Below are 12,622 nucleotides of genomic sequence, written 5' to 3' on the forward strand. Positions count from 1 at the left end.
GGAAGGGCCTCCTGGGCCATCAAGTCTACTTCCCTGGTTTTACAGGCAAACCATGATACAAAGAATTCCAGAAATCACACTGAAAACCAGAAGTTGGTGGGCAACTTTTATACTGACCTCCCTTCCTTCCTTTCCAGACATTTTAAGGTGTAGAGGGTGTTCTGGGGTGGAACAGCACAATCATTGGTCTGCAGCTATAACTTGAGCTGCTGCCTTAGCCCCATTAGCATTTACAGAGGTTGCTTTAGACACCTTCCAGAATCAGGGCTGTAAACATGACGCAAAAGCCACCATTGTATCCTTACCTTCCTCTGGAGGTTTAGCATAGAATATGAACCTAAAAATTTAAGGGCTGGAACCCCCTTTCCCTTGCTTGGGTGTACATAACTTAGAATAGGTACAATAAAGGATGCAGGCACCTACGTGTCAGGTCTGTCCGCAACTGAATCCAGAGCTCAGAGTTAGATACCTAGGTCTTCTATAAAATGTGTGGAAAGTTAGGTTGCTACCTAGAAGTAGTGAGTAAAAGGTGCTGAGTATAAGAACATATATGAAACCTGGCCCATGGATCAGGGACCCATGGATCAGGGACCCATGACTACCCTTTTCCAGCTAACATGCCTTAATCACCAGGGATCCTGGTTTTCCCTGATTAAAAAATAAATAAACAAATCACAAATTCTCTGATAAAACCCCCCAAGTCCATGATTAAAATTAACGTCCCCATTACCCCACAGTCCTGCTGGTGCCCCTCACTCCCCTCCCCCTCTTCCCCCTGTTAGAAATATTATTAAAAATGCATTATCAATAGTGTTGTTAGAACAGCACAGCTGCTAGCTCTCCCTGTCTCCTTGGTGGAAGAAGGGGGGTTGGAGATTGAAGAAAAAAAAAAGCTACTAAGGGCTCTTTGTATTAAGGTATCACTCTCTCTTTGTTCTGCAAATTTACTATCTCTTTGTTACACTAAATCACACTTCCTTTCATGCCCCCTACATTTCTCAGGGTAGATAAGAATAATTGCTATCTTGTCCTTGGGTTTGAACTTCTTGTAACCTAACGTACTTTCTGAGCAAGCGCAATTAACTAATACATATAAGCCTATCCGCCCCGCATACTTAAGTAGTTAATTATAATACACATGCGATGTATGACGTGACGTCATTTCATATATGTTTGTATGAACCGGAAATGAGTTGTAAGAGTTCCTGCTTCTGTACACGTGCTCAGGAGAGAGGGGATAAAAGCCTGCTAAGAAGTGTTCCCTGCGGGCAGAGAGTTTGATCTTTTGTCTTCTCTCTCTCTGACCCTATTTGCAAATATATACCTTTTGTATCACCAACAATGTGTGCCTGAAGGATCATTAATATTCATGAGCTTCCAAAGAAACGAACCGTGATTTTTACATCACTCCCACAACAGCCCCACACAGGCACAGACACACACACACACCCCCACACACCCCAGCAGGTAGGGGGCCTTTGGGTCTTTGATTACCTAGGGCAAGTTAAGACCCTTCTAGTACTGCTTCTGCTTGGTCCTGGCACTGAACTCCTACAACTAGGCCACGTGGGGCTTTTCCAGCTGGGTTTCTATGACTTTGTGGGGAAGCAGAGTGCAAGGCTGCTCCAAATGTGACAACTGAGTGCTTTCCCCCATCCACCCCACCTCTGCTCTGAAGTTTTGTCCAGGCCAAAATTTATAGGTCCACCTCTGTTAAGCACCTAAGTCCTGTTTGTATCTAGCCCATTTTCCCCAAGTCCATCAAATGATTTGATGACTTCTTCTGCAGGATTTCTTCTCACAAGGCATCATTGATCCCTAGGTTACACTCTTCACACATTTAGGCTCTGGCTAGTGTGACATCAGCCTCCTCAAATGCAATCCTATCTGCTTGACATACAAGAAAGAAGTCTAAATTAATATATTTCTTCATATATAAGAACACTCTCACATGATAATGTGTGTGGATAAGAACATTATGTTCTTTTGCTACAGATTGTCAAAAGAACATAATGTAATGCGACTCCCCCAGGTAGTACTCATTTAAAGAATATGGAAATATAACAATATACTGTCCAAATTGATTGCAACCAAGTAAAAACAAGTATTCCTTTAGTAAATTATTCCTATATTCTCCAGTTATGAATAAAAAAAATCATATACAGTATAAGCTATAGAATTATGACATACAACCCACCAACCTCCCACTTCCACACACACATCTGCATAGATAGTCAAGTGACACAACAGACTTATTAAGTATGTGGTTTGGTCAACTTATTTAGCGCAACCATGCATTTAGAAGTCCATTCATGTAAAATTATGTATGGCACTCTGCACTATATAATCCTATTGAAGCTGTGAAAAGCTGTAGATATAGAGTCAGCGTATGGTTGACATATTAATAAAAGAAGTATGGTCTGAGGCATATAAGAAATAAAACTATTGTGTGGTGTGAGGCAGAAAGCATCACCATAGGATAGAGGATGGATGTAAACAAGATTTGTCTTTATTCCAATGAAATGAAGCATTTCAAAACCTTTGCGGCTGAAGAGAAAATTCTCTTTTAAATATTGATAGTTTATTCTTCTGAAAACTACCTTCACAGCTGAAGAAGTCTTTGGTCCCTTTCCTGGTCACTATCTGGCAAAATATGAATAATATTTTAATAACAATACTATATATCTATGTAATTGCACGAAAATGGATGAACTCCCCTGAGCAACCTCACTCAGGTCAAAGCACCCCATAAGTAAAATACATGCACAGGGACAGTAGGGATGGCTTGTGAACACTCAATCCTGGACTGAAAGCTGTAGAAAAAATGTGATAGGATGGAAGAAAAAAAAAATCACTGGCTTCCTTTTGCATTTTTTTTTTAGCTGCATCAGTGAGAAGTGTCATTATGACTTATTCATATACTGCCTCCCAATTCAAACTCTATAGAAAACCCACCCAGATAACAGAACGAAGGTGTATGCATATGGCCTTATTTCAAGTCCTATGGGATAAATACCACAGACCTCAAAATATGAGAATCATAATTCTCTTTGGTGGCTGCTGAGTCACAGCGTCTCTACTGCTGTCACCCAAAGAGTTAAGAATCTTTCATGAAAGAGACTTTTAAACAGCACTATCAGAAAAAAATGAGAGCCTGGACAAGTGGAGGCAATAACACAAGAATAAGGAAGCACTGAAGAAGGGTCAGGAGTGCCAGGGTCAAAGACACAGAGAACCATTGTCAAGAAAGCAGGAAACAAAATAACAGTGAACAGGGAGGAGGAGTAGAAGAGCAAATGACAGGGGCAGAAAATGGATCAGGCAGAGGAGATTGTAATATGGAGCACAGCCATGAGTAGTGACAGAAAATAGCCCTCTTCAGTCATTATAGAGATAGGAGATGTCCTTACCTGGGGTAGGTGGAAGAGACTTGGCAGGATGTCCAAAGCAGGAGAGAAAGGAAGAAGCTGAAGAGAGTGCCCAATGGGATGCATGGAGGACTGGGAGAGAAGGGAGCTGGAGAGATTGGCCCTTCTGTCAGGAGGAAAAGGGGGCAGCATTTCCAGCACGTGTATGCATTTTGTATACATTTTCCACCTGAAACACATGGACACAAATGAAGGAGCAGATGGCTTTTCTTGCTAGCAGTTTGACTCTCAGGGGCCAAACCAGAAAACAACTGAGAAACAACAAAGCCAGTCTTGAACTTTTTTTTTGTCTGGCTGGCTCATGATGCTTGAGCTGAAGGGTTTGGTGATACTACTCTAGAAACCTAATAGTAAAGTTTTTGTTATAACTTTCTCCACACAGCTACTCTTTGCTTGCCTGAACATTTACATTTAGGCTAATCTAGTCCGTGTTTGACCTCTGCCTAAAGATGAAAATGATAAGTTTAAACAACTTTTCTACAGCTGCCTGAGTTAAAAGAAACAAAGAACAATTTCCCACATTTTCAACCAGAGCCGCAGCATAAAAAGCCTAGTCTGACACTTTATAAATTTAGTAAGATGTAATAACAGAGCCCTAGTGCTTTTGCTTAGGTTGAGGACAAAGAAAAATATAATTAAAAAAATTCTTAGCATGTGTATAGGCAGCTGGTAAGATTTTATTAGAGCCTCAAAAAGCCAGGTACTCTTTGTGACATCACTTTACTTCCTTCCCACCTAGCCAAAGCATCTCAGGCTGATGCTTTGCATAAAGGAACTATAAATGTCCCTTTCAAATAACAAGAGACAAATCCTCAAAGCCAAGCCTCACCCCACCAAAAAACATACACCAAAACAGACAAACTTTGTACTGATATCACAAACAAAAAAGCATGGAGGGAGGGGGCAATTAAGTCCAGGCAGTGTAATTTTTTTCTCCTCAGTAATTGCTGCATTGCACAACATTTAATATAGTCTAGGCTTTTATTTAAATATAATTAGTTTACAATGTTGCAACTATCAGAGCATAAAAAGATACACTGTGCAATTGGTCCACTGAAAACCCTCTGCCCAGACAGTAGCAGCATTAAAAGTTGGAGGCGATTTTATTAATCTAAGTGAAGTATAAATTTCAAAATATAAATGTTAGACATACTAACCTTGAGCATTTTCCTCTTTCCATCTTTTTTAAACCAAAAGGGGAAGGGGAAAAAAGACAAAAAATTAAAATGGCCAGCATGGCCCCAATTCAGCCAAACACTTCAGCACACAATTATCTTACCTTTCAGTATTGAAGTCAGTTATGCACCCAAAACTAATTAACACTTTCCAAAAAACTGTGATGGTTGCCTTTCCTATACCAAAAGTTGAAATAGGAAAAAATGTTATTCTCTCACTAGAGAATTGTAAATTCACTCATACTTGTGAGGCTGAGACAGCAATGTGTTAACTACTATAGAAAAACACATAAGGAAATAATCTTGAATTCAGCATAGAGTTTGGAAAATATGCACCAACTGAATGATGAGAGCAGAAAGCTGTTTTTTTCTGTATCATCCAGATTGTACACTAAATGAGGTAGGGATCTCATGGGGGGAAAAGATCATAATCTAATTACAAACCATACACACAATTTAAGATGTGAACATATAACAGCTGAATTAAGGCTGTTTTGTACACTTCCAAACATTTAAACATTTGACTTTATGACTTTTTCACCATAGCAATGGTCTAGGCATATTTTGCACAGTATGATAATGATTATGGGACTGTGGTATATGCATGTTGGACTAGTAGTAAGGAAAATATATAGCAGCATTGTTTTCAGAGGCCTTCTTCAAAATCAAAGTTTCATGTACAGTTTTTTAAATTGTAATTAACTAGTTTGAAAATATATTCTTCTCTTTCTGAACCAGCTCAGGGCTCAGATACAGAGACAGACTGAAGAGGTAGCACCCAATACCAAATTTGACTTGGCCCCACAGAAAGACAGAAATGTGCTGGGATCTCCAGAACTGTGCTGCGTTGATAATAGTGATGATATAGAATACACTGTGCAAAGGGAACATACATAGGGGAGCTCTGAGTTGCCATACTGGAAGGAGTAGCAAGAGGGTCTGCAGTTATGTGGATCCAAACTCTAAGGCTCATGTGCAGGAAAACACTGAAAATAGGTCACTAATATTACTCTGTTACCTGGAGTAAAAAGCAGAGAAACAGCTCCAAAGCCACAGAGTTGGATGGAGGATTCTTCCCCACCTCTCCCCCCCACATCCTTTGTGCTAATCCTGTTTACTTCAACACTGTACAATAAACATTATTTCATCCTAAAATAAGCTAAAACAGGCCCCATTTAACTCCCTTGTATGCTGATGCTGAGGTCTAATAAGCTAATTTTTAATGAGAACTTTATTTAATTATCTGAATATTTTAACAGGCATATCCAGCTACTCCAGGATTGTGGATGGAGTATGGGATTTTGAGGGAAGAGATGTCCATAAAATTCCAGCAACTTTTCCTTTCTCTTGCAAAGTTTGGAGATAAAAGAATACACATCAAAAGAGAAAACGCAAGGCATCATCTTTATTAAACTGTTCCATACTTTATGATTTTCAATAATATATAAGCATAGATAATTTCTACCTGAAAATTTTCTACCTACATTCTGTATTCCAAAAATCATTGCTAACAAAGTAAGATCACACCTGTAGTTATGTGACGCAACACTAGTGACATTGGCTTTCATACTGTTACTTAACAGCAATTTTCAGTATTTTAAGACACCGCTCTTCTGTTTTCATATGAGACAATGCATCCACATATTTATTGGGAATACATACTTTTATTTAGAAGAAAAAATATTGCATCTAGGAAATGCCATTGGTGAAATAATAAAAATAAAAGTAAATAGTTCCAAGGATTTGCAGTTTATAGTAGTCTGTAATCTATTTCATCAGTCTGCATCAGTCACATTTCATTATGATCCACATTATATTATAATAAATGATTCCAGTGATTTTCAACTTATAGCATCATAAGATATATTTCATAGGACTGTATTACTTGCATTGCATTATGATCTATGAGGTAATATAATATCTCCATTTGTCACATTATGGTTATGCTCCATATTGTTGGTAGTCAGAAATTGTAAAAAACATCAAAAAAGTATTACCAGAAGTCTTTCAAAATGTGAAATTTACTTTGGCACAAGAGGACAAGAAGTGATTTCTGGTCTGTGCAAATCCTGCTTCTCTCTACATGGGGGTACATTTTACACACAAAAGAAGTCCAAGCATGATTTTGCCCCTATTGAAAGCATGGGCAGTTTTACCATTGATGCAATGGGAGAAAAGTTAGACATTTACACAGACTATAAGTTTAACTTTTTTGTTAGTATGTTAGGGTCAATAGAAATGAAAATATTTGGCCTGTTCACTAGCTGGCAGGTAGCCTTTGCATTCTAATGTCTGAACTGTAGCTCAACCCTCTGGCACATCCCTGAAATACACTTGAAAAGTAAACAAAACAGACTGCTGCTGCTAAATAGTCTTCATGGTACTGAAAGTACAGAGGTTGCATTTCAAATCTGGGTGCTGACACCAGTGCTTAAATACTTAAAATAGGTATGTATATATGTCTGAACATCAAGCTACAGAACTAGATGCCCTGGCTTATTAACACAACTTCAAAATTGGCTCTGGTTTATTATCCAAATCTGTGATTGTCAGTATATCCTGGATTATATTTTACAGAATATATTTTAAATGTAGAGAACATTTGCTACCAAACTGCTAATAACTGCACTGAAATAAATTGTTCATAGCTTTGAATTATACTGGAGATTTGTTGTGGTTAGCACCGTCAATGGATAAACCACTGGTGTAATAGTCCTGGTACGCACCCTCGTGGGAGATTCTAGCTGTCATAAAGTCAACGGCAAAACTCCTCGGCTGCCTATAGACGCGCCTGTTCGTGTTCTAATTGGAATGCTCTAGCTTTGCCTTACCATCACATGTATTAGATGCCCTCACATTTCAAAATGGCCACAGGAGCATTTTAACTAAACCTTGTCAAATGAGCTTTAGTTAAAGCAGACCCACAGCCACTTCGAAATGCAGGGGTGGGGCCGTGATGGTAAGCTGTTTTTATTAGAGTGGCTGTCTAGGCTCTCATTAAAATGCCCCCCACTCAACTTAGAGCACTTGTATAGGCAGCCCTACTGATTTCTGTTGCCCAAGATTTCACCTAGGTTAGGCAGTCTAAACTGTAATGAGATTTGACTTCCACTGGTATATCAAGCTTCAGTTTCAACATGGGTAAATTGCATTCGTATGGGAGCGTCTACATGTGAAATTAATGCGAATGAATATGCTTCAACACACATCACACCAGAATCTTCCCATGTGCCTAGGACAGCAGCATACTGAGCTGGGCTGGAGCAGCCCTGGCTGGCAGGGACCTGGGGGGTCAGCCTGCCAGCCTGGGGCTACTCTGACTTAGCTCAGCATGTTACAGAGGGGCTGGCTGGGGCATGAGGGTGCCCAGTGTGAGGTTAGGTGGCAGGCCGCCCTGCACTGAAACACCCTCATGCCTCAGCCAGACCTGTCAGTGTCTACATGTGCATTGCTGTGTACTAAAGAATGCCACTGCAGGATAATACTTGTATTTACAAGGACTAACCTGGGGTGGAGTTAGTTTCCCGTTGCCTAATACAGTCACTCATGTAGATGCTGAGACTTTACTGTGAAGCTAATTAGGTAGCTGCCTAATCAAAATCTTGCGTTTTAGGTGGAAGCAGTATAATCTATCTACAGATTATATGTTTGTGCTGATTGAACTGCATTAGTATTTGGTTTAGACAAGCATAAGTTTTTGTACACAATGTATTTATTTTCTTAGCCTACATGCCTCTTTGAACCAGTTAGCCTCTAAGGTGCCACCCTCCCCTGCCTTCTGTCTGACTTCAGGCTACCTACCTCTCTCTACATAGATATTTGCTAGCTGAAACCTCCAATATGATAAGATTGTAGAAGCTACAAATAAAAAGTCATCTTTTAAATATTTGCTCTACTATATTCAGAATCCATTGTTAATATTGTATTTTCAACAGCTCTCAGACATACAAATAAGTGGGTGAAAAATTTGGTCCATGGTTCATTTGATTTCAGATTACAACCTGCTCATTTGTATAACAGCATCACTAAGGATGTTGACACTGTCATAGGAAAAGGTTTTATTACAGTGAAGTTGTACTTCTTCATTTATATGTTTCTAGAATAAGAAAGCAATAATTAAAGGAGAAATTTTAGTATCAGAATCTTAAAACCAGAGGCTATTTCCCACAAGTTTAAGTCAATTTTTATCTCTAAATTACAATATTAACTTGACAATTAATCAAAGAGCTAGAACTTAGGCTAAATATTTGGAAGATCACATCAATATGCTACAAAGTTAAGCAGAATCGTTTGTTGCTTGTATCTCAGAGCACTATACATAAGACATACAAAAACATTTAATTTATATTTATTATTGCAGTATTAATTAGTTCAAAAGTACATATGAAATATTTTTTAAAAAGATTTAGAAAACTATAGTCTATTACTAGCATAGTCTAAAATTTTAGCTGTAGAAACACACAGCTGTGTCTTACTGTCACCCTCACAAGTAAAATTGGAATGGCAGTTCAAGGATATATGAGCTTCTTTGATGCTTGCTTTGATTTCCAGTTTTTACAAAAGTGATGCCACCACTACTGACAGGCATTTTTCTTGAGAATTTCCTTCCCAAAAAGAGCAGTCATTGCAGGTGTCTGTCTCATTCTTATAATCAGAATATAGTGTTCCACATATCTCTGTTTGCATTGAATAGGCATCACTGGTAAATTTTACTGATGAGTTGTTTTAAATGGGCCCATGGAGGATGGCAGAGGCAGAAGGGACACACACGGTAAAAATTTCAACTGGCATTCATATTACCCAGCAGTTATCACAGCAAAAAGATACCAGTCAAAACAAGAGGTACCAAACATTTAGAGGTCTAAACATGTTAACAAAAACTTCATATATGTACCACGTACCAGAGTAGCCACCAATTAACTTGTAAACAGTCAGCTTTGGTGATTTTTAATGCCAATCAGAAATCAACAGTAGACATTAATTGTCAATGAAACTTGTACATTAACAAAATTCAGGATTAATCATTATCGTAGATGCAATCTAAATAGGAAAGAAAATGCAAAAATGTTAGTATTCTCTAATAGTTTGTTACAAGCATAAAGTTACTTGCTTTAGCAATATAACACATAATGATCGCTATATTTGAAAAGTGCAACATACCATCAGCAATATCATCATAGATCTCTCCATCACTGAAAATTTAAAAAATAAAAATATATATTAAAATTTGCAAGTAGGGATAAAATCAGGTCCTAAGGTATCAAATAGTTATCAAGTAACTGATTAGTTCATTTCCTAAAATACTTTTAAAATAGTTGGACAGAGAAGCATAGCTGGAGCTGCTTACAATTTTTTAAAACTTCAAACTGATTTTGATGTTTTTTCCAAAACAAGTTTAAGAAAAATATAATTGGTTTAAAAAATGCCAACATTTCAGTACAAGCTTTAACCAAAGTAATATTTTTTTCCATGAAGACAAAATGATTATTGATTTTTTTAAAATCAAAAACTGGAAAGAGAAGTGAAGGTACTCAGTGGGTGCATCTACAAGTGCTATTAATTCAAAGCAATAAACTCGGTTGCATATCTGACTGGCAGTTATTGCTCCCAGGCATGGTATTTGAATGTGCACCCAGGATCACAGCATGTTGAGCCAGGCCGGAGCAGCCCTGGCTGGCTAAACATGCTGCAGAGGGGCTGGTTGGAGCATGAGAGTGCTCCAGTGTGGGGCTAGCCGGCAGGGAGCCCCACACTGAAGCACCTTAATCCCCCATCCAGCTGCGTAAGCATCTTCATGTGCGGTATTACTCTGCTGTGGAGTTTATTAGTTTTCTGCAGCCTACTAGGGCCATACATTTAGATAGTAAGATGTTTACTGTGGAGCCAATTAGTCAATGTCTCCTGTACATGTGCTCAGCATGTTCTTTGATACTCTCTGAAGATGCTAAGCAATGTAATAATAATGGGACTGGAAGAACTGAAGAGATAATATCTATGGCCAAAGAGCATAGATGTTAAAAGCTATGGTGTATTTTAGTAAGCATGACAGAAGACTAGTGAGTATAGCAGAAGACCAGATTGGCTTAGCAGGGAATACTTCAATAAACTAAATCACAAAAAGGAAGCCTATAAGAAGTGGAAACTGGGACAAATAACTAGGGATGAGTATAAGAGCATTTCTCAGGCATGCAAGGATGAAGTCAGGAAGACCAAAGCACAACTGGAGTTGCAGCTAGCAAGGGATGTGAAGGGTAACAAGAAGGGTTTATACAAGTATATCAGTAACAAGGGGAAGATCAGGCTAAGTGTGGGTCCCTTACTGAATGGGAGAGGTAACCTAGTGATCCAGGGTACAGAAAAGGTAGAAGTACTCAATGCCTTCTTCACCTCAGTCTTCACAGGCCAGGTTAGCTCCCAGACTATTGCACCTGACAGCAAAGTTTGGGGAGGAAACTATTGCACCTGACAGCAAAGTTTGAGCAGTCAACAGTGGTAAAAGTACAGGTTAGGGACAATATAGAAAAACTGGACATATACAAGTCCATTGGGCTCTATGGGATACCCCCAGGGTGCTGAGGGAGTTTGCTGATGTGATTGCAGAGCTGCTGGCCTTAATCTTTGAAATCTCATGGTAATTGGGAGAGATCCCAGTTGATTGGAAAAGGGAAAATATACAGCCCATATTTCAGAAAGGGAAAAAGGAGGATCCAGGGAACTGCAAACTAGTCAGTCTCACCTCAGTCCCTAATTTTCTATGATTTTATGGTTTTCAAAACACGTTATTTATTTATGCACTTATTTAAGCTTGTAAGTAGTTCCATTGTAGCTACTACTCACATGTCTAATATTAAGCAACTAAGTCAAGTATCTTTGCTCCTGGTCAGCCAGGCAACAGGGAGTGGGAGATCTTTGCTCCCTGCCCCCAGGAGCTGCCTGCTGCTGGAGTAGGCTCTGCCACCAGAGCCCAGGCAGGAACAAGGTCCTCCAGCCCCAGCAGCAGGGAGCTCCTTGCCCCAGCTCTCCAAAGGGGATTGCAGAGCTGGGGTAAGGAGATTGTTTCCAGCCCCAGCTCCATGATGGTGATCACAGAGTGGAGGCAGGGGGCAGGGAGATTTTTCCTAGCCCTGCTCCATAATTGCCATCACAGAGCTGGGGCAGGGAACAATCTCCTGTCAGCTATCTCCTGGTCCCCTGCTCCCTGCCAGCCCCTAATACATTTATTTAATGTGTGGTTTAATAATAATTTATGAGCCATCTTTCAAATGATGGATTAACATGTTTATTTTTTCTAGACTCCATGCTAAATTTGCGAACAGGAAATGCAGGAGCAGGTTCCCAGATAATTTCCAGCATACCCATATGTGACTATTCTTGAGATGTTTAAACTTCATAAAAATATTTCATGAGGAAATAAATATCTCATGGTAAAGTATTTATTTAAACTTCTACTTGCCTAATAAGCAATTAAGGGCAAAAATGAACATAAGAATTCCTATGCTGTGTCAGGCCAATGCTCCATCTAGCCTATTATCCTGTCTCCAACAGGGGCAGGAACATATTATACCAAATGCCAAGATCACTATGTACTTACTTCTCAACTAAATTGCTTCTGAGGACATATCCATCTGCAAAATTAATACAATAAAAACATTTAATTTCAATTTGTACATTTATATTATATTAACATTATTTTTCTTTTTTTCTCAAAATAGCCATTTCAGTAAAAAAGGACATTTTTAAATACACAAGCTATTACAAGATAGTATACAATTGTACACAATTGCAATATTGAAGATAGGAAGATGTAGCCAAGGAGAATCTGGGATCATATTGTAATAATGTAACTGTTTGATTTAAGTTTTTAAAATAATTATTTGATTAGCACCATCAACACTATGGTGGCATCTTTAGGTATCTATAGGTTTAAATCACGCCTCTGTGTGCTAATATATACAAGTCTGCTCATGTTGCCATTCCTCTCATTTCACTCTAGTGAATTTCTGTTGCACACAACACTAA

General features: G+C 38.8%; 1 protein-coding gene across 3 annotated transcripts in view; it reads right to left on the bottom strand.

The window, feature by feature from the left end:
- Nucleotides 1-5,993: 5,993 nt before the first annotated feature.
- FYB1 (FYN binding protein 1) overlaps nucleotides 5,994-12,622 on the bottom strand; it is an 89,579-nt gene continuing 82,950 nt past the window's right edge. For all 3 annotated transcript variants that reach the window (XM_090037981.1, XM_090037982.1, XM_090037979.1), the window contains 3 exons: nucleotides 12,195-12,228; nucleotides 9,764-9,795; nucleotides 5,994-9,643 (listed from right to left, as the gene is read on the bottom strand). In XM_090037981.1, coding sequence (XP_089894107.1) covers nucleotides 9,621-9,643; nucleotides 9,764-9,795; nucleotides 12,195-12,228 — 89 coding nt within the window. In that variant the 3' untranslated portion in view covers nucleotides 5,994-9,620. The remainder of the gene's footprint in view (nucleotides 9,644-9,763; nucleotides 9,796-12,194; nucleotides 12,229-12,622) is intronic.

This window comes from Crocodylus siamensis, chromosome 3 (assembly GCF_052110815.1).
Source record: "Crocodylus siamensis isolate JL-2025a chromosome 3, ASM5211081v1, whole genome shotgun sequence".
NCBI classification, from domain to species: domain Eukaryota; kingdom Metazoa; phylum Chordata; order Crocodylia; family Crocodylidae; genus Crocodylus; species Crocodylus siamensis.